Source organism: Diadema antillarum, unplaced genomic scaffold (assembly GCF_040938485.1).
Source record: "Diadema antillarum isolate AM-2024a unplaced genomic scaffold, OU_Dant_1.0 seq00000150_RagTag, whole genome shotgun sequence".
NCBI lineage: Eukaryota > Metazoa > Echinodermata > Echinoidea > Diadematoida > Diadematidae > Diadema > Diadema antillarum.
Window position 1 is genome coordinate 1,209,074 of NW_027271223.1, and position 24,050 is coordinate 1,233,123.

General features: G+C 37.1%; 1 protein-coding gene across 1 annotated transcript in view; it reads left to right on the forward strand.

The window, feature by feature from the left end:
- The window catches only part of LOC139727779 (ligand-dependent nuclear receptor corepressor-like protein), a 57,594-nt gene extending 49,473 nt beyond the window's left edge, over positions 1-8,121 (forward strand). Inside the window, exon 6 of the mRNA XM_071638756.1 lies at positions 5,024-8,121. Within this exon, the coding sequence (XP_071494857.1) occupies positions 5,024-6,860 (1,837 nt within the window). The 3' untranslated portion in view covers positions 6,861-8,121. The remainder of the gene's footprint in view (positions 1-5,023) is intronic.
- The last annotated feature ends 15,929 nt before the right edge of the window (positions 8,122-24,050 follow it).

A 24,050-nucleotide genomic window follows, 5' to 3' on the forward strand; every position in this document is an offset into this window, starting at 1 on the left:
TTTACCTATATTGCACATTTTGCTACAAAATGCTACTTCCGGCGGGGACATATATTACGCACCGCGTAATTTCTACTTTTCCTTGTTCACATTTTGTAGTCGCTTCGGATTAAAACTGTAACAATCCTGTTTCTGAAATATTAGATTGAACTTGAACATGGTAAGCAATTGCGCTTTTAGTGTTAATAGTAGATGTATTTTCAACTCATCTCGAATATGATTTGGACTGTGATAATGAGTACAGAAATTTCTTTGTGCTTAATGCATGTACTCCTTTCCCTTTATCATTCCTGGAAGTCTCTTTCCAAGGATCAAAACAGTAATTTAAGATGTGAAACTCTTGATTCAAAAACAGCGCTAAGAGTCATAATCAATACAGATCCTGTTATCATATGAAATGATATAAGATATCTTATAGGAGTTTCATTCAACAGACATTTTGTTATATTGTCTTGATAGTTTCACATCTCCCTTGCCTCGGAGAAGACCATGCTCAGCAATGCTGGAAAGGAAAACTCTCAACAAAGTATCTAAAAGTTTAGGCTCACTGCGAATCAATAGTGTTTTGTTTTGTTTTTTTGATTGAGATGCAATTTTCTTTTTCTTGTGAATGACTTGCCATAAATCACACAAAGCGCATTGATGACCAGTGATACTAAAACAAAGACAAAACTTTATCAGTGTTTGACTTGACAAGATGAAAAATTGCACTTTCAGCAGAAAGCAACTGAGATGTAATTTCAGACTGAAGTGTATTTTCTCTAGGTCATTCCTTCTTGGTGGTGCTCAAAAATATTATGACTTTACATATCGTCTGGTGGAGATGAAATAAAATCCTTCATTGAGGTACAGCAGTTTCAGTTTTGTTTTGTTTTAAAGGAGGATATGAATACTATTTGAGAGCTATTTGGTCATGTGGCAAAACATGGCTAGTTGATAGTGCCCATGAAAGGCCAAGTGAGCTGATAAATTGCTGAGCACTTTTACATACTGAGTACCATTTCATACATTGTACATTTGAACTTATCCTAAACTATATTTTGCTCATACTGCCCCTGTTTACTGAATCAAAGTTATTATTTGACATTTCCTCTCTGTACACTTAACAGTTATAATTCATAATCAGTACCACTTATGTGTTGGGGCCAATCCAGAAAATCAAAAAGATAATGACTTACATTGACATCTTCTGTAAGATATCTACCCGCTTCTGTGTAATAGTTTCCTGAAACTGTGTATTCTGGTCTTCTTAGCGGTTGAGGGTCAAGGCTATGAGATGCAAGTTAAAGCATGTTGTACACTTTTGTTTTAACTCTCTCCTATACCCAGCCTACATATACCAGCATCTTGCCACGTGGTTTCATACCAGACAGGTCAGGAAAAGTGCAAGTTCATTGCAAGCCAATGTTAAGACAGAATGGGGAAATTCCAGGCTGACCAGACATACCTTTCAATAAATCATCACGGCCTCTGGTTTCTTCAAGTATTGCACATTTCTCTATTACCTCTGCCAAGAAGGTTATGTTTTTGTTGGCATTGGTTTGTTTGTCTGTCTGTCTGTTTGTAAATAAACTCAAAAAGTTTCAATTCAATTCAATTCAATTCAATTCAATTCATATATTCATTCAGTAATAAAAACCGTTTGGATATGAAATATTTACAAAATGTATCAGGTACAGTTCTGAGAAAGCCAGAGGCTTGTCAAAAAGAATGTACCCTCGAAAACAAATCATACATATATTGCTATTTAAACGTTGAAATACCAACGTTCAAATACCAATAGTTGTGAACAGATTTGGATGAAACTTAAAGAAAAAGTTGATAATGCTGCAAGGAACAGACGATCCAGGATACTTTTTTTTACAAATATTTTTGAAGGGTTATCATTGGCAAATAGGGCCAACAAATAGGGAGTTTGAGCTGTGTGAATTTGAGGAGTGCATACATGCACTGAATGCATGCTCAAGGCACAGCATGCAGTAAGCTGCTGATGATGTAGACTCCAAGGTGCAACAGAAAGGCTTCTTTATAGGGAAATAGGAAGATTTTCAGCATGCATCCATGGGTGGAAGTGAGCTGCTTGGCGGCCAGAAGACTGTGCTCTCTGTGACCTTTTCTAGTTTCTTTTTTCAAAATTACCATCAATTTTCTACTGTTATCTAGAAAGTCTACTTGCCAAGGAGTCCTCGATCGCAGAATTTGGGGAAGGTTTTGAGAATGATGAACCCTGTAAACAAGTGATTCTCCCTATTACAGGAGGCCTATATTATTGATGACAAATCTATAAAATATCAATAATAAAAGATCTGGTGATAGGAGGGTGGCATTACATTCTGTGAGTCGATCTTATGCTTTTTGATTTGCTAAGTTCTGTGTGTATGGCACACTTGTACTTGCATGCATTTTTGCTTCTGTGCATTTTGCTGATAACTGATCACTGGAGAATCGATGTCCGTGCAAGAGCATCCCCCTACTATAGCACATGTCACAGCCTTCAGTCTGTGTAGGAGGGGATTCTGTGAAGCCTGGACATGGTCTCCATGGAACATATTCCTGACGATGAAATACAGAATTCATCTTTCAGTCAGACGTGCTGTCAGCATATTGCTCTATGTCTTGCGTGTTGCTCCTTTCTTTTTTTGCTGATGTCTGATAAATAATAAGAAAGTTGAAAAGAAAAGGAAAAAAAGGGCAAATACATGCAGTGTTCTAGGAAAATTTTGAGCAGAGATAATATGTATGACACATGCAAGACCCATTTATTTTGTTTTGTCTCTGTTTTGTTGAGCATGGCCCTTCACATCAAACAGTAACATCATCTACACATATATTGTGTGCTGACTTCATCAAATTTTGATGCTGAACAATTTTGTGGTAGCCAATTTTTCATTTGTGTTTTTTTTTCTCTCCTATGAGCATCATTATGTGCAGGGTAATTGTGCATTACTTTGGAACCGGAACTTGATATCTCAAACTACACATTTGGGCTTAAAAGCATCTTTAGGTTGTTTGAGGACAAATTCTGGTATTTTCTGAAGTAAGTTTGAACCATAAAGCAAGTAATCATAATGGAACTGGAGGAATATAGAGATTTAGAGGCTTGAATTAATTTCAGGTTAAATAGAAGAATTTGTCCTGGTTTTTTGTTTGTTTTTGTTTTTGATTTTGTTTTCTTGGAAGAACACTATCAGTTACCCATTTCACAATGCATTGCATAGAATGAACAAAACATTTACATCAAGGGCAAACACAACAAGGCCTCAAATTTCCCTTAGGCCTAACAGAAGAGGGAAAATGTGACAATCTGAGAAGTGGTTATTTCAAAGAGAAATGAAGTCATAAAAATAAATGAAGTTTTTATTGGATTGTGCTCTTCCTCATCCAAAGTGATGAAAGGACCTCTGTTCTTTGATGAAAGTTAAGAAATAGATCCTCATCTCTGTCTGCAAAAATTCTGAATATCTTTGTGGTATCCTGAAAACAAACCTGACAGGTCATAAGATGTTGAAGTCATATCAAATTTCAATATCCTTTGCTCATAGTAATCATCTATTAATGGAAAGTAATTTTGCGGGATGTATGCAATCTTACAGCATGCAACAATCATGACAGAGAATATTACTAATCCATTGTTAAGATCAGCTGAACTCTATAAACTTTGTGGGCATGGTACAATGAAAGCATTTTTGGATGTCTGTAGATAAACTTTGATACAACGTTTATTGTGTACATTCTGAAACCCCAATTCTCTTTGCTGCCACAAGTGATTTTAATCTGATGCGATAGATATTTCAATTACAATGTATTCCTGCTTTCTGGCCTAATTGCAATTTTGACGACAGTACTATATGTAATCATTAGATAGCATTGTGCTGACAGCATTAATGCAATAAAGAGCCTGTCAGTGTCCATGATTCTGCTAATTTGAAAAATATTAAAAAGTTCTGAGGTCTTTAGAATGTACTTTTGTGACTCGTCCCGACCAATCTCAGCAATCAAATGAGGAAGAACCTTTGTTTGATCTTCAGGGAAATACCTTCGTCCCTATGAAGATATGAAATCAAGCTTGATTACTATGATGTTGTGTTTGATGGATTTGATTAAAGGAGCTTCCCTGCCCTCTTTTTTTTTCCTGACTTGCATATTTTGCAGCAGTATTTGCCCATTTGTGCTCTACTTAAAGTCAAGCCAGATTTGTTGGGGGGGGGGGGAGGAGGAGGTAGAAAAGGGGTATAGTAATAATTATGGCAGGAAATAGATAAAAGCAGCAGGCATCAAACCTTGTTTGCCTGGATTTTTAGCAGATGCAGGTTTCTAGTGGCTCACACTTTATCTTCACAGTCTGAGCTGAAAACAGCATCACTTGTTGCACGGAGAGAGAATACAAGCACCTTTCAATAAGTTGTCCTGTATAGTGTAAGTAGCCTGATGTGATTTAAGGAAAGTTTGTCCTGTATAGTGAAAGTAGCATTGTTTTAGTATGATAGCCCTGTATAGTATAAGTAGACCTGTTCCATAAGCCCATTATGATGTGCCCTCCACTCACTAGATAAAGAGGAGCAAGAGTCATACTACGTAGTAATGGGTGTGGACCCCCATTAGATGAATCATGAGTATTTCTGATGGTACAGGTATGCACTACACTTTGTTTTCTCTTTTTCTTAATGATTTTTTTTTTTTTTTTATAGTGGGGATTGGATAGGTTGGCTTGAGCGGGAGAGAGAGAGAGAGAGAAGGGAGAAGAAGAGAAATACTGTTGTAAGAATCTTAGTGGAGATGTAATACCTCTTGCCTATGCGATTTACAGACTGGATTTATCTGTGGAAAATGGCTTCACTCCTCTGCTCATCTTAATTCATTTCTTGTCTGCGTCTTATCTATTGGCAGGGGGGAGTATGTTTTTTTTTTGTGAATATTGCTTTGTATTTGCCTGTGGGATGAATTATGTCTCATTCAACTTTATTATATCTTTACATAATGGATATATTCACAAAGGATCAATTTTTGTATACTCTCTCCACAGAACTAGCAAGACTAAGACTGCTCGGTCCTGTCGCATCAATGGCTCAAGCTCGTACACACAAGACGACCTCAAACTGGCTCTGAAGGAGGTCCGACAGGGCAAGCTAGGAACACGCCGTGCCTCAGTACTGTATGGGATTCCTCGCTCTACCATCCGCAATCACCTCAACCGAAACAAGGTGAACCGGCAGGAGGAGGCAGAGGAGGAGAACCGAGTCGTCAACGTGGAGGAAGTGGAGATGAAGATCCCAAAAAGAATGCCATACATGGTCAACAATGTTGGCAAGCAAGAGAAGGTTGAGAGGAACGCCGTCCCAGTGCCTAATTTAGCATTCCCTTTCACAGCTCTGTTTCAGCAGTACCAGCAGCAAGGCCATGCTTATGAAGACTGCTCCACAGACGAAGTGGTCGCCAAGCTCAGGAATTTCCTTCAGGGTAGATCAGCAGGGGGAAGCGGGAAGCTGCCCAAGTCAGCAGGTTTCGACCATGGGCTGGATCAGGCTCTTGTGAGGGAGCTTGTAATGACCTGCACCAAGGTTGGATCTCTTGAAACAGTAGAGGATCTTCAGCAACGGCATAGCAGTGCCAGCAGCCTTGAGGAGGACAAACTGCCCAACCAGGTGTTTCAGCACCTGATAGGACGCCTCCTGGAGACAGAGAAAGTCCGTCTGTTGAGCGGTAAGAAGGATGTCCGGCAGCATATAGGTATCGCCTCTGTGATCCGCCAGCCTTCGTCGCCATCGTGTGAGCAGAACCAAGACGTGAAGGTGCCTTGCTTCAAACCTGTAGTGTGTGACGTCAATGGAGCTCAATTACAAGATAAAATGCATAGCTATGACAGCAGTAGTTCCAGTCATGGTAGTCCAACCAAGTCCTACTCCCCCTCCTGTAATAATAACAACAACCAAGCCAGCCACTGTGCCTCCTACGATTCCCAGGTGCCTGCATCCAGTAAGCGACCAAAGAGAGGTCGGTATAGATGCTATGATCGTGACAGTCTGATCCAAGCTGTCAATGCTGTGCAGCGAGGAGAGATGAGTGTCACAAGGGCAGGAAATGTTTTTGGGGTTCCTCACTCAACGCTTGAATACAAAGTAAAGGAGCGGCACCTAAAGAGAATGGCAAAGAAGGGTCCGTCAGGCTCCCAGCAGTCCACTGAGAAGGCAGAGCCCAGCCAGACTCCAATTCTTGGAGTGCCCCCTGGAATCCACCTACATGATGGTCACACTGTACCCGGTGGTCTAGCCACAGCAAGACCCTACGAGAGCTTTGCAGAGAAGTTGAGAGCCATGAGCGAGAAGCAAGCATTGCAGAATAGCTACTCCTACCTGAGGCAGCAGCTGGAAGCCCAGCCTGCCCTCTTGGCTGGACATGGTCTCGGCCTAGCACTGACAGAGGCTGACCGCTACCGTCTGGAGGAGGCCCAGTCCACTCTGGCGGCACACACACAGCTGGCTCAAGAGCAGTGGGCCCAGTGGTTGGCCAAACCTATCTTTTCCACCCCATTCTTCAACATCTATACGCCTCAGGCCAGCACCCTGGGCATCGATCCAACAGGCATGCTGTATCGCATGGAGGAGCCCAAGCAGAGCAGCAGCAAGAAGCCGAGTGTCAGTGACGCCATCAACCGCCTGGTGGAAGCACACCTCTACAGCTCCCTCTACAATCGTCCGTTCAGTGCCACCCCTTCAGATCATGATCTTTGTGCTGCAAGGTTGGGGGAGTCCAGCAGCTCACGTCAGGAACCTGACCCCACTGAAGACCAGCGTGTCAAGCGCAGAGCTGCTGTTGAAGAGCGGGACGGCAGCCCACAACCCAAGAAAGCCTTGAAAACATAGAGCAATGAGGCAGTTGCTCACTGTTATTGCAAATGCAAATCATGAGTGTAAGTCACAGATCACCTTTTTTTGCAAGTATGAAATTAAATTTTAGTTTTCTATGTCAGAAAGGGAATGTTTGTTGAGAGGAAAACTCGCTACTGGTAAAGCGTGTCCTACCAGTATTAACTTATTCTCATTTGTGCATTGGGTCTGTATTTGTATGTGTTTAATATCTGGTAAGATTGTCATATGCTGAAACAAAAAGAATTCTTTTTTTTTCTTCAAAAGCAGGTAAAGACACAAGTGCAGTGTAGAAAGAACTCATATTTTTAATTTTTGGAGATGTTAATTTATTAGACAAGAGCTGACATTGATGTGCAATGAAGTATAGTGCATGATTTTTTTTCTTTTTTTAGCAAGTAACTAGATGGTTAGTATTGTATCTTACTGTAATTAGCAATGGTTATTAGAACTTTGTAACAACTCCTTGGTACTGTGTTATAATCCTCTGTACGTGGTCTACATATATGTATGTGTGGGTGTGTGTGTGAAGAGGAGACAATGGGATTAGGCACAGTGTATTGGAATTTTGTCCTGTCTCACATAATTTACTAGACTATATTCTCTATGAGGAGATTGAAAAATTCACATTGGATTAGATGGCACATGTATTGCAATTTTATAATTATTATTATTATTATTTTATTTTTTTATATTTCTTTTTTTTGCTGACACTTCACATCTAGAATTGTTGACTTGACAGAAAAAGAAAATGTATTTGCATTAATGAATTTCATCCATTCCTTGTAACAAATACAGACAATGTAGTTGAGCATCATTTTTAAATGTGTTGTCTTATCAGTGATAATTCCACTGAAAACCTCACCCATGAATTTTATTTTGATCTTCAAAAACAACTCTGCCCTAAGTTACAAAGACAGGGCTGTAAATTTTGTGTTGTTGTGAACCAAAAAAAAAAGATGCTGTTATTCGAAGAAATCATGATCACCTATTGCACATTTTGGACACATTTCATTCCATGTACAAAGAAGTTGTAACTCACCATAAGAAAGAAAAAAGTAAAAACAAAATACGAAATTGACCAAATGATGACACACAGGTCTGAGGTACAATTAAAGGAAGAGGGACATAATATTCTACAGCTCCTATGGAGTGATGCATTGACGTGTAATAGTGTGCATCTCTAGTTTCTCACTCCAAGTCATGCATTACCACTGAATTCTACGTATAATGTGGGAGACATCATACATTGTATGAAACCTTCACTGTAATGTTCAATGCTTGTGGTGGTGGTGGGGGGGGGGGGGGTTGGCGGCAAAATTTGCTGCCTCTGGACAACACCTTTCAATTAGCCTCTGTAGCATTTTTTTTTTCAATCAGCTAATTAACATCAAATTGAGATGCCCACATGTGGTATGGTGCTTGCAAATCCTCGTGTCCTTCATGTAGTCACTAGTGAACAAAATGCCACGTGAATTAGCATTTAGATGAACTCGTGCAATTCAGTTCATGGCTTCTGGGTAGTGTCTTGGCAAACAGCCAACATGTGGTTTGCACTGGTGAAAACTGTGCTCTTATGCCTTTGATATTCAGATATGATCCCTTCAAATGATAACTTATGTCACCAGTCATCTTCTTTTTTTCCAAAATACATTCAATGTACACTCACAAAGGAGCACTTCATACTTGTACATATTATATATGTGCTGTTTTTTTACTCATCAATGTCAGATTTGTTTCCATTTCAATAGGGATAGTCAGGTAGTATTGAATGTTTTGGGTGCATCTATTGGGTGTAGTGTGTGTGTTGGGGGGGATCGTCATCTTTATCCGTGTGAAAACCCACCTTTGACAAGTTAAACAGGAGAAAGTGCCAAATGCAGTAGGCTACCTTGACAAAGGCTCTGAATAGTATGAGTTTAATAGTGAAATTGGACAGATTTTGGAAAATGAAATACCCCTGAAACAATGTCATTATTTTGACCCTTAGAGACTTATCTGATGGCATCTTGTGTAGGCCATGGTATGGCTGTTTCCCTCATGTTACAAGTACTATGTTTCACATGTGGTTTTACACCCCCTCCGTTGAAACATTTGCTACATGACTCATCTTGTGGCAAACTTGGACATAAATGTGCTCTCACACCCACTATTCAAGAAAGAGGACGGGAAATTAATCGAAATCACTCTAAATATGTGCTAGGTTTATGATGCAATTGATGAGTACTATTTCTGACAAGATATGATCATGTTGTCAGAAAGGTAATTTTTGAGTGGTTATGTGATGCCATGTCTAATGATCCACTGATGATCAAATAATTATAACATTCTCATCATTTAATTAAAGTTGCTCAGTTTCCTGAAGAACTGCATTAGATATGGGCATACTTCCTTTATTGGAAGCAAACTGAAAGGATGATGCATGTATGGACAGTAGAAAACCAGTATATGCAGTATATATTTATTCCTTTAAATTATACAGTTACAAGAGCTTTGTGTTGTGCAATATTCCATCACTTTACAGTAACATATTGTATTTATTTGGTTTCCTCCCACCTTGTGTATGATTACAGACCAGATCAATCATTTCATTTTCATGGGCTTGTTCTCTCATGCACATTTTGATTCTAGTCCTAGAGCTTTTTTGGCTGAAAGAATGAAAACATGAAATTACATGTATTTTGGGCATCCTATAGCGAAGCTTGAGCCTGGTTAGACAATGGATGAATCATTCACATTAAGCTACCACAAAATATTCTGCAGCGATCATGAAAAAAAAAAAAAAATCTTACTCAACTTTCCCTTGCCTCCCATCCTTGATTCATGTGCTTTTCCGTAATTGTATGTGAACTTGGAAAGTCTGTAACTGGAAAAATGCTACACCAGTTTGATGAAACTTCTGTCCTTTTGTTTATATGCTTTTACTCTTTTGGGGAGAGTCCACCAAAACATGGATATCAATTGCACTTTGAAGGATAGGACACTCATAGGCTAAGTCTAGTGAAAGTTATTTGATAAGCCAACCAAAGAAACAAAAGTTGGGTGATGTGCTGCGTTGTGACAATTTACTATGACAAACATATCTATACATTAGACACTACTCTATCCAATAATGATAAGCAATGCAAATGGACTCACAAGCATGGCCTAGTCAAACTGTAGTGACTTCAAAGTTTTGCGGATGAATTCTTACATCATTCGTCAAATGATTTTGACCATCTCCAAAGTGAGAAACAAGATGCCCCTTGCCCCTTTTTCATGTTACCAGCATGAATGAGATCATGCAGAGAAAGTGAAACAGAAATATACTGATGCTATTTAGGGGTGCAATTTGTCAAAAATGTTGTACCTGCTGTAGTGAAGTCATATTTTCTCACTTGCTAAAGACTGAAAAATACCAGTCATGACATCCCAGCTTCATAAATTTGTTTATTTTATTTTTGAAGGATTTTATGACAAACCATGACTACAGGTATCAATACTTTTTTTTTTTTTTTTTTTTTTTTTTGGGGGGGGGGGGGGGTTGCATCCAATACACTGATCAAAGTAATAAATGGTTTATGCCCACAGGTTTGTAGGGTTGTATAAAGCTAGAAATATATGTGACCTCCATATATCCTTTACTGTTGAGAGTCAGGAATATATTCACCTTGGGAATTAAGTCACTTTGTGGGCAGTGCAGGGATGCAGTATATTCAACCTTTTATGTATATTGCTGTGAGTTAGAGAATTGGCTCCTTTTGTAAAATATTCTCATTGGGGGAAAATACCCTCTTGATTTGTACTCCATATTCAAGACTGCTGATATCTGAAAGTCTCTATTCAAGTTACATTCCTTTATAAAGCTGTCTTCAAGAATTCATTGGTCTAATGTTTAATGGCATACACCCTGTTGTATTCAAAGCCTCAAGTTCTTCATTTCTGTAAAAGTAACACTTTGTCCCCTAATGGAACTAGATACATGCAATGCTGATAAACAAAATAAAATCATTAATTCCTTCCCCCTCTAAGGTAGTTCATGCAACTTTTAATACTGGTATATCAGATTTAAGCATGAGATTAGAATTAATGTGCAGAATATGTCTTTTAATTACACTGACCCACCTAGACATCAAACAAAATTTGGAGATAAACTGACGTTTCTATGTTGTAAACATCTGAAATATCTCTCGTTTAAAAAAATCTGTATAAGGATTTGTATTTTGCAGCAAAGCAATTCATACTGTACATACATTATCCATATCATGGCATCAAATTTGAGCTATCATGTTGATTGATGCATAGCTAATATGTATTAAGCCATTGATTTTGATATCATAAAAAAAATGAAAAGGAGAGTATTTTCTTTGAAAACAGAAGCATTTTTCAAGACAGAAGAATGGTTTTGCTTTTTAGTGCATGCCAGTATAAATGACCGGCACCTTAACTTGTGGCACTATCTCCATGCAGTACAACTATTTAGAAGCTTGGTGCAGTAGGAATGGCAGGGACAATAATTGAGCGTTGTTTTGCTATTCTGATTCAGGCAATTTTTGTTTAACATGTTGGGCGTAATTGCCTTGCCCTATCTTCTCAATTTTGTTTCTTTCTTGCCAAGAAATTTTGTTTGCTCTTTGCACACGTATTGGACAAATAATTCTGACATGCTTGGGGTACTTGCAATGTAACTGACTTGCCACACTGTCATTTATTTGGCCTCATGTACTGAGGTTTTTCTTTCTTTCTTTCTTTCAGTTGGTGCAATTATGTTTCCTCTTCAATAGCTTATGCCTGGAAAAAAAAGTGTATATGTCCCTTCAAGCTTCAGTGTTCCCTCTTGTTCTGTCTGGTCAGTAAATGTATTTTCCCATTTGTACTTTATCACCACAAAGAATTCTTTGTGTGTGTGTGTGTACACTTTGATAACTCGAGGCAAAAGTTTTATGATACATTTAATGCATGTTACTCAACTTGTGTCAAAAGTGGACTTATTTGTTACTGAGCCAGGGAAAAACCTGGAGAAGCGTGACATCTGCAGTTGTATACATATACATATATATATATGTATACATGTATGTATATGTATTGTATATACAATATATATATATATATATATAGTATATATATACAGTTGTATATATATATATATATATATATATATATATATATATATGATCAAAGAAAATGATACTGTCTCTATCAGCAGTACATGATATTGTATTTTGGATACTAAGTGGTACCTTGTGCAATGGGTTCTTCTGACTGGTGCAATTATGTGATCATGGTAAACACATATTTAATGCTATGGTATTTACTCGATTATTTATTTACATGCGCTATTTCTGGCATGGTATACTAGTAGCACATTGCTGAATTCTTTTCATGGTGTTTCAGTGTAAAAGCTAATCAGTTGGTGGTTTGTTTGTTTTTTTTTTTGTCAACAGATGTGAAATATTGTTGTAAGTGTGATTTTTTTTTTTGTACTGAGGATAATTGGATGGTGGGGGAGGGGGGAGTTCAGTTTTTGTTGTACTTTGCTTTATATAAGGAAGAAATTGGAGCACATTGTTTTGATGCAGTTGGTTCTGTCAGTAATGGCTTGTCAGACTTTGGAGTATATCATTTTTGTATGAGTCCAGAGAAATCTGTGATCACTTTATTAGACATGAAAGTCATATTTTCACATGAGTACACAGTAAATTAAGGAGTGACAGAATGTGGTGGCAGAGAGAGATATCAAGACTCAAGGCAAGGAAAGTTAGAAAACACCTTGCCTGGAAGAAAACATGGTATGAATGATGAAATGTGAAATTTGTAGATACAATTGATGTGCCTAATGCTTTTTTTTATAAACTGTTCAAAAAATGATCATGAAGATTATCTGACAGGAAGAATTTTGACTTGCTGGTAAATGTATATTGTGTCTATTATCTCGTATGTATTGTATGATATTCTCTTTTTCACGAACTGAAGCATTCCTGTTCTTGCTATACACACATGTAACAAAGAAATGATATTACTTTTAGAGACATATTTCTTGGTTCAAGTACGAAATGTGAGTGTGTGTTTTTGTTGAAATGTGGTATTAAGAGTAGCATGATGTCACATTATGGAGTCGACTTGATGTAAATGGTTGTTGTTTTGTTCTGACAAAGTACTTGAGAAGGTATTGTAGTATATGTTGAACAGTTGTATTTGTGTGCATTTTGGGGGATGGAATTGTTGGAAGACAAAAACAACATTATGGGTCATTGTACTTGTGTCAGTAGCCAGAAAACTACTCTCCTCACTTCTCAGTGTATTTTTATGCCTCCGCCACGAAGTGGTGCCGGAGGCATTATGTTTTCGGGTTGTCCGTCCGTCCGTCCGTCCGTCCGTCCGTCCGTCCGTCCGTCCGTCCGTCCGTCCGTCCGTCCGTCCGTCCGTCCGTCCTTCCGTCCGTCCGTAATGAATTTTGTGGACAAGGTAACTATCGAAACCTGTTGAGGTATCCTAATGAAACTTGGCATGTATGTGTATTAGGGGGTGAAGTTGTGCCTATCAACTTTTGGGTGCACATGCTCAAGGTCAAAGGTCAAAAGGTCAAGGTCAAATACATAAAATTTCACTATTTCCACCATATCTATTGAATGCCTGAAGATATTTTCTTGAAACTTAGTGTATACATGTTTTACCCAATTAAGATTCTCTGGTGAAAGTTTGGGTCATGAGGTCAAAGGTCAAAGGTCAAAAGGTCAGGGTCAAATACATAAAATTTCACTATTTCCACCATATCTATTGAATGCCTGAAGAGATTTTCTTGAAACTTAGTGTATACATGTATTACCCAATTAAGATTCTCTGGTGAAAGTTTGGGTCATGAGGTCAAAGGTCAAAGGTCAAAAGGTCAAGTAAAAATATTAAAACTTCTTTTTTTTCTCCGTACCTTGGAAAATTGTTCAAGGTATCTTCATGGAACATAGTATACAAGTATACACGTACTGACTGGAAGTGATTATCTAGAGAATGTAGGGTTCATGGGGTCAAAGGTCAGGGGTCAAAGGTCAAGTGCAAGACTTCAAAATTTTACTATTACCCTCATATTTATGCAATGCCAGCAGGGTTGTTTTTTTACACTTGGTGTATGCGTGTGTAACCTACATGTAATAGAAATTCTCTGGAAAGTTTTTTTTTTCTCTTTTTGCCTCAAAGGTCAAAAGGTCAAAGATCAAGTGAAAGTGCTGAACTAACTTTTTCCTCCATATCTCGGAAGTGGCTCAAGTTACCTTGAAACTTAGTACATATTATGCATGTTCTACCTGAAAGTAATTATCTTATGAATTTTAGGGTCAAGGCCAGATGAAAATGGTAACAATTTACTATTCAATTCAGAAATTGCACTTTTTCTCCACACCTGTACCTTGAAAATTACTCAATGCCTAAATGTATGAATGGGTCAAAGTCAAGTTAAAGTCCTTAAATCCCTAGATACATGCTCTCCTATTCATCCAATTAAACCTACGTCAAGGAAGGTGAACATTCAACACATTTGTGATGAACTTGTCATTCAAATATTTTGCCAATTTTGTGAAAATGTAATCACACAGTGTCCACATGTACTATCTAGACCTATTGGGAAAATCATGCATTATGGCGGAGGCATACCAGTCGCCAAAGCGACATTTCTAGTTTATTTTATTTTATTTTTTTGGTAATGGTGACCGGGAAATCTATTTTTTTTTTTATCACCAGGTAGTTCGATTTTTTTTTTATTTGCATACTATAGTTCAAGAGATTAAAAAAAAAATCATGGTTTATGAAATTGTGCCTGGCATGTTAAATGAATTATGTAGTGTAGATAGGCATATATCAAAGAAATTGAAATGATAAAGAACCATTAGAGAGATGTCCTTGTTTCATCCTTTCTTTACGTGTTCTATCACTACATTTCTTCTTTTTTCCTTCTGCTCTTCTTGGCTATCTATATTTTCCCTATTCATATATGTTTCTGTCTTTCTTGCTATCTGTTAAGTCTTTACCTTTTCAATTCGCTTCAGTGTAAAGGTTTCTAACACAAAATGTGTAACCATGCAATGATTGCTGCTCTTTCAACGTCTGTCTCTCTCTGTCTCTTTGTGCATATATACATATATACTCATCACTATCTCTCTCTCTCTCACTTTCAATTTCAATCTCTCATGGTGTATCACTGTGTGTCCAATTCTATCCTTGCCTCTATTGTGCATTCACATGTATATGCATACATACACAAAAGTTGCTTCCACATTGAAGAAGCTGCACATTGCAAATCTCAACTCAGCGTGTGACTGGACAACCCTGTATAAAAAAGGGGAGAAGAGTTATATAGGAGACAGCTCATGTTTACCTGCAAAGCTGCAATTATTGTCATTGGAGTAATGTCTGTGCGAGCAAAATATATGATATTTTCGTACGTGTAAATGTATAAATATTTATATCTCACATGTACACATGCACATTGTGTTTTTGTACGCAAAGTGTTCATTAGTATAACATTGGTTTGCTGGAGAAGGCAGCAGTGACTGGTATAGTGAAGTAGGTTTCATGCACAAGCAAAAAGGAGAGATAGTATTATTTGTAAAGTGCACAAAATAAACGAGGATTTGTGCATGTTACACAGAGTTTGAAAGTGGTGTATTGAAAATGGCATTACACACAACAGTACAACCTGTAAAAGATGTGAAATAAGTATTAAAAAAAAAAAGAAAAAAAGATGCAACTCCTGTAAACAGCACGTATATGTTACATATATTAACCTCAGATGCACACAAGAGGATGTAGTCTGCACACTTGATTCTTCTTCAGTTTTGTCAGTATTTTTGTGGCCATGCTGATAGCTTTTTGTGAATCCTTAATTTTAGGCACATGAAGATGTCCTACTAGAGTGAATACATACTTGATATAATGGTCAAAGAAGGATTAAGGCCTCAAGCTTGTTCAGCATTTGAGTTATTTGGGATGGCTTGCAAAATAATGTCACTGAGAAATGGAACTTGAAAAATCTGGAGAATCAAACATATGAAGAGAATTGCATGACCATTTGTATGTCAACAAAACTTGATGGATACTTGTCACACCTTGAAACATTTTATGTAGATAGTGTAATAGTGACTTCACTCACATAACCCCATCATTTTTGTCTTGCAATTTGCACTGTGTAATGTTTTCCCTGATAGTGATCATTCATTATTGTTGAGACAGTCATAGCAGTCAAGTTTTTCACCTGTTCAACAAGGCTTTCAATATTGATAAAATGCTGATTTAGATGTCAGTACCTTTTTTTATGGGTTTTTGTGTGTTTTCCAGCATCTTGTATTAATCTGAAGACAGTTAGTCAAAGACATCTAGTCTGTTACTCCAAACCAAGAAGACTCTGAAACTCAATTCAGAAGTCAATTTTGAATTGAAATCCCTTAAGTCAATTTTAGATTGAAATCCCTTTCTTGTGAATGCTTATTTGTTTTTCCAGAGTCCGGTTGTGTACTAAACATATAGATAGTGCTATGGAAGTGACATTTAACTGCCCAATTACAAAGACAGTTATTTGGAGGTGATTAAAGGATGCCCAGATTATGTCTATTCTGGCATGCAAATGACCATAACATTAAAAAAAAAATACTGTGTAATGATTTGGTTTTCGATTAATTTTGTATTTAAAGGGTTTGGGGGTTTTCATCTTGATTTTGTGGATGTCAATGCCTATGTTTGCTATACTTTCAACTGTCCAAGAGTTACTGCAAGGAAACTGTGTAGATATATACCTGCTTGCACTTTAACCATTCTATTTTTATGCTAGGCACAGAGGTGTTAGAAATGTACAGCAGACTGTGGGACACAAATGTCAAAGTTACACCTGTAATAACTCAGTCCGGTGATCCAGTATTGATTGATATGAAAGTATGGGTCTTGTCGGGAGTTTGATGATAAAAGTGCACTTGCTATACTCATGATATCGTGTATAAATGTGTGAAAATGGTTATTTCCATGAATTGTGGACATACACCTGGTAAAAATGTACATGTGTACTGCTATCAAGGTTGAGAAATGTCACTGGACATGTATAGGCCTAACTTGCATCAAGAGAAGAAATGCTTGATTCAAAATGAGTTTTCCATGAGGGAATTTCAGGTAAAGTAGGAGGATCTGCAGACTGTTCACACTGCAGTGAAAGGATTTATAGAGTAATTGGTACAGAAGTGAATGCAAATTTGTGTGTGAGCATGTATGCATGTGTGTGTGTGCGTATGTGTGTTAAAGGTAGGGGATACCTTTTACAGACCTCCCAAAATGCAGCAAAACATTAAATATGGACCTCAGGGGACTTGCTTAGGCCACTGCTTAGAAATTTGGAAGTCAACAGTTATCTAAAATTTGAATAATGCACAAAACTCAACTACTCAGTAGTTCTGTGTGTCAGCCACACTTACGCCTTTTTGTTGCATTCTTCTGTATTTGTGATCTATAAACACAAATCTAAAAGTACAAGAGCTGATGTAATAACATATAGAGTGTGTGGTAAATAGAAATGTTTGTAAGTGTTGATGAACTTTCTTCACAAAATATACATGATGGACACACATGCAGTACATGGGTCTGCAAAGGTAGCCTAGTAATGTACTGGAATTTACGGTGAGCCCCGAAAACAATTCAATTCAAATTCTAACCGTCAAAAAAGTGTACTAAATGTTACCTTCCACTTTCAATACTTTATGGGAGTTTCTAAAATGATATTCTCTTCAACATACCACTGTATTTATACAACTCTTCATTTAAGGCGTGCAAATGGGATTCCCTACCTTTAATATGTTTACATGTAACGTGTCATTGCATGTCAATCTCTCCTTGAGCCACGCAGTCTTCTGAGTATTTGCAGTGATATTGGTTGATGCAACAATTGATAGAATGTACTGAAACAGGCTATTCAAAAAATTTTGTAAGGCACTGTGTATATGTATTATTGGTGATACAGTCTTCAGGTACCATGGAAAGGCACAAGCACACGATCTAATCTGAAACGTTGCAGTAAACAGCTCACGTTGACGTGTCTTCATGTAAGAGAATCAAGATCTGTTAGCATTTGTGTACAAATTAATTTTCTTAATGCAAGGACACATTCCCATGCAAGTGCCCAAGAGTAATGACAACTATCAGAATGGAAGAGTTGATCTTGAATACCTGGTAGAGTGTATTAGCATTTCAATGTCTGTGCAGTCAAAGATGACCAGCAGCTGTATTAATGTACAAGACGCCAAACTTAACGGGCTTGAAATTTAGATTTTGCTGTAAATGAACTCACTACTTTAAATAAAAGATTATCATTTAAGACTGGAGGAATGGACAGGAAATGATATGCTGTCAGTCAGATTTTATAGATCTACAACTATCATGCTGTTTAGTGCATTCACAAATTGCAAATCATTGCAAAGTAACAAAGAAGTTATGATAGGCCAAGTCATGCAATGCATTTTGTCATTAAAAAAGAAGAAGTTAAAAACAAACCTCATGACTATATATCCAAATGCCAGTTGATGGTCTTTTTCAAACAACTTAAGATTAGCAACAAATAAGAATAAAAAGTAAAACTGTCCTGTTAAGATAGTAGTATAAGAAAGAACATGTTTTCATTATCCACCAATCACATCACATTATGGTTTCATGTTATGTAGGGTATAGATAACATTGCCCTTTAATGATAAGATACTGAAGTACCGGTAACATGGATAGACATAGGTGGGACTTCATTTAGAGCAAGCTCATGATTCAATTACCATGCCATTTCATATCCATTCTTGACTAGAACGCAACAAATTCTTACTCCTTTTGGCCAATGTCATCTAAAATTTGCAAGGTAATTACTTCACACTTCATGTTGCTTCATAAGAATAATCAATTCTGCAAGGTAGTAATGTGGCGTAGCATCAAGTAAAACATAAATCATAACTGTATGTCACAGTGGGGCATCCAACATCCAAGCTTGGTACGTACAGTAGGCATACACTGTACATGGGAGTTGTGAATCCACAGAATTATGGATCAAGTGCTGTAATGGGAGTATCTTTTTACACTAGTGTAAGCTCCAGTTGAATAGATTGAATACCGACTTTCTCTACTTGATACAGCTTGCTGACAGATATTGATCATCTCTGTGCCAGCTAAACAGTGTTAACACCGTTAATGTTGTAGCCAAAGACATACTGAGAAGAACAGTCTTTGTATGACATACATGAACTGGCCTACAGTACAGAGTGTAAAACCAGGTTTAGATCAACAGAGGCAATATTTGATAAACCTCATTTTGCAAAGCATCTTGCTGTATGATTTATATAGGAATGACAAAAAAGAACACAGAAAAAGTTTTACATTCTCTAAGTTTATTTTTGTTTTGTTTTATGTGCAATACACTGGTGTGTGTAGTGCGTATGTACTGAAAGTACCAATTAAAGATTAGATCAGGCTATTACATGTAACTCCTTTATTGATTATATCCTCTCTTTTTTTTCAAGAAAAATTTTTAACTAGGTATAGAAACTTGACATTTGACTGTTCTGCATGTAGGGAGTCCTGGATCGATCATAGGGGCTGATGCTTTCCTTTACCCAAAAAGAAAAAAAAAAGTTGATCAAAGAATGTGATGTTAGTATGGTCAATTTGATATTTATGCTTTTCCAATAAAAAGGGGACTATTAAACAGAAATTATTACAAGTTTTAATGTTTTTCCTACATAGTATCCAAATACATTCATCATTGATACAGACGTGATATTCAAAACAACTCAATTCAGAATGTTTTCTGTTTATATATATTTACCTCTGCTTGTTAGCAGAGGATGATAAAATGGTTATTAGAATAGCAAGGAGTATTCATTTGGTTGTATAACATTTCATGTTGATTTCCTTCTTCAAATTCTACTTGTTTATTTGTCAGGGGAATAATGCATATATAATCATTTGAATGAGAGTTGTACCCCCACACTTAGTGGAAGAGACTAGTGCTTTATATCTGTTACTGAGCATCTTATGTTTGTTTTTTGTTTTTTTATTTGTTTGGTTTTTTTTAATGCTAGATGTACACAAACTACAAGAAATGTTTGTCGATGGAAAAAAAAGTGGAATTGCTTTGTAGCCTGAAGCATGGAATATTGAAACTCACAGATATCATTGATGTACACTGTATGAATGTTCACACTTTTGAACACTGACACTTGTTAAACACAATCAAGGTGAAGTTAGTGTCTTTCTTTTGTTGGTCTCCTGTGAGAAGCCCAACCTAACATCCTGGTGTGAGTATGTCAGTTTGTGATGCAACGTAGTGATTGTTGATGAATGTGTGACCACTTTTGTTATGGATAGAGATATCATACACAATGTTCATTACAAGAGTAACTATCTTTGGAAGTTACAGAGCTTTAGAAAGAGGCTATAACTCGTCAATTCCTCTCAAGCCTTACCATGTGTGCTGCCCATGGCTGTAACAAAAACAATATATATATATATATACAGTCAAACCTGTCTATAGCGGCCACCCAAGGGATACGGAAAAAGTGGCCGTTATAGACAGGTGGCCGCTATAGACAGGTAATCCAACTTTGTGTGCATTGCCTACATGTACATGTATCATCGTTGTATGTATACATGTACATTTATGTGTGTACGTATGCACACGTGTGTATCATGCATAGAACAATGCCGGTGTTTATGAAATTGTTGCACAGTACACTAGATGTAGCATGTGCACAGTCATGAATTAGTGCATTATTGTGACTGAATAAGTGATGAATGCAACGGTGGCGATCACTGAATGTTGCCCAGAAATGACTGGCACGGCTAAAAAGCAGAAAAACACCCTGAATTATCAGCTCGGCTACGGCTCCATCGGGTTTTTGGCCGTTATAGACAGGTTAAAATCTACCGCGGGAAACAAAATGTGTGGCCGCTGGCCGCGTTAGACAGGTGGCCGCTATACACAGAGTCTTTAACATGGCTTTTCTCTCGGGGGGATTTTTCAGTGGCCGCTATAGACAGGTGGCCGCTATAGAGAGGTGGCCGCTAAAGCAGGTTTGACTGTATATATATATATATATATATATATACTCCTAGATGGGTCATTTGGAAGACATTTCCATTTGTTTTATATGCAAATTTTAAAATACATGTTCATTGGCAATTTACGCAATGGAGACACGAAAATTGTCTCCTTAATGACCAGTTGTCTCCCTAATGAAGACACTTCCCCCCAATATGTCTCCCTAAGGTGCCAACTAGGGATATATATATATATATATATATATATATATATATATATATATATATATATATATATCTATATATCCCTAGTTGGCACCTTAGGGAGACATATTGGGGGGAAGTGTCTTCATTAGGGAGACAACTGGTCATTAGGGAGACAATTTTCGTGTCTCCATTGCGTAAACTGCCATTGAACATGTATATAAAAATTTGCATATAAAACAAATGGAAATGTCTTCCAAATGACCCATCTAGGAGTATATATATATATATATATACAGTCAAACCTGTCTATAGCGGCCACCCAAGGGAAACGAAAAAAGTGGATCCAACTATATGTGTGCATTGCCTATACATGTACATGTATCATCGCTGCATACATCGCATAGGTATTGCATATGTACTTAGTGTACATGTACATGCGTCCATATGCACACGTGTGTTTCATGCATTGAACAATGCCAGTGTTCATGAATTGTTGCATAGTAGCATGTTGTACAGGTATAGACAGCTGGCCGCTAAGGCAGGTTTTATATATATATGATAATAAATGAAGAGCTTGTTTCCAAAAGGCGCTTAATCCATCATTTTTCAATGGATTTAGCGCCTTTCGGTTGCAAGCTCTTCATATATACAATTTTATATATATATTTCCAGCCATGAGGGGAAATGCGGAATAAATGTTAGTTTGGGGAAAATTTGATAAAAAGCATAATAATATTCAGAAAAAATGCAAATATTGCCCTTTTTTGAAAAATTATGCATCAATATGGGCTCAATGAAGCATTGAATTGACAAGAGCACAACATGCATCTTATAGGCCTACCACTAAATTCCGTAGGTTAATGAGAAAATACAACTTTTTTTGAGAAAAAGCAGATATACCTACATTCCCCCCATGACCCATTTCTATGCACATCCAATATATACACCCATTTTTGCATTGCTGACAATCTCCCCTATTATAACTGAGACAATGAAACAGTAGATGTAGCACGATGCCGGCTGGTGGTAGAAGCTTTCGACCTCAGGTCTTCATCAGCTCTGTCTGTTTGTACAAAATGGAATAGAGGTTTTGAGCATAACAAACCATATGGAGTAATAAACATAATTGTCTCAATTATATCATTCTTCCCAAGAGGACAGAAGCGTTTGGTAAAAATATCAGCATCATACCACTATATGTGTGTGTGTATGTGTATGTGTGTGTGTGTGTGTGTGTGTGTGTGAATGAGTGGAGTGGGATGAGAGGTTGGGATAGCCCAGTATGTGCTCTCAAGATTTCTTGACATAATTTATCATGAACTCACACAGTTCTACCTTGTGTAAGTAAGTACAATGTACAAGGTGCAAGTCAATACCATGTGTGGGACCAAAGAAAATTTATCTATTAAATGGGCAGACAAAAAGTTGATTTACACATTGATGTGGTGTTACTACATGTATTGGTATCGTGAGTCATCTGTAGTTGTTGATTTGTGTACAGTGTGCATAAATAGGATGATTGAAGTTGAGTTTTAACTCTATGATGGAGACCATGTGAAAAAAAAAATGAACAGCATTTTTCAGCCAGGATTTCCAAAAGTATTGGTAATTAATAGTGTTCACCTGGTATAGACCGGTAAGTGTGATCAGCTACGGTTGACTCCTTTTCCAAACACACTAGCTGGATATGCAATGCAATTAACTGTCTCCTGAATGACAGTTACTTGTTAAAAACATTACCATCACTCTCGTTAAAAGTACATGTACATGTATATACTGAGAATTTGGGTAGACCAACTCAAATTTGTACACTTTGTGTCTTACTTGTTGCCGAAATCAAGATACAGTGTACATTGTATTTCTTTTTTTTTTCTGGACCACATCTTTTCTTTGATACTTCTGCACATAACAATGGAGTGACCCTAATCCATTTTCTGCCTTTTCTATGAAATTGCACCTAACTCTCTCTTGTTTCAATTACTTTTTGAACGGGATAGGATTGTCCAATCGTAACAAGAGAGCTTGCTCTCTTAAACTACATGTTTAGAAAAGTGGAAATTCGTTTTGGCCTACTTTTTGTGGGTTTTGAGCTGGATGATCAAAAACAGCAATAAAGTGCAGAACAGATCATAATCTGTGCTATACAGTCTTTATTCATTATCACAAACTTCAAGCAATGCATTACATATGTCTATTTACACAAATTGTTCACAATAATTACTTTACCTCTGCAAGTTAAAAAGAGAGAGAGAGAGACCACGAGAGCTTACATCATAAAATCTGAATGCTGGTGTATGAAACATCACATAAAAAGTTCTTTGCTGTGTTATACCATAAAAAGATACGTTAATAATAATAATAATACTCCTAAAAAATAAAAGTCAAACATTGCAAAATTTTGGCATGTTTTCTTCATTTCATGATTGAATCATGGCTTCCAATGTAAAATAAAGTTCAGTCAAGAATCATCCATTTTTAGCAGGCTGGAGCATACAGACAAATGTGCATTATTTTGCAGAACTCAAATCAGAAAACATGGTCCCATTCTTGGGGATAGGCAGTGAAAACTACATAACAATGAAAGTAGCAATTATAAAGGCCAAAATTAATGTGAGAAATCAATCTACATTAGAACAGATAATGTAATGGGTCACAGATGTCTAGAAAACTACAGCATAATATTCTGTACAATTGTGCAAGCTGGATACATAATCCTCTTGAATAATAACAAATATGCCTGAATAATATATACACAATAAGACTCCGGTACTACTTTGCAACAAGCGATCACATAACAAAATGGCTCAGAAGAAGAAAACACAGCAAAACTAGAAATACTCAAGTCTAAATGTCAGTCTCAACACTGCATTCCCTTGAATAAGGTGGACATTGTGTTTCGTTACCATTAATTGTCAGCGTGCATGACTTCTTTGCCAGCAAAATATTTTGAGCCTTAAATTA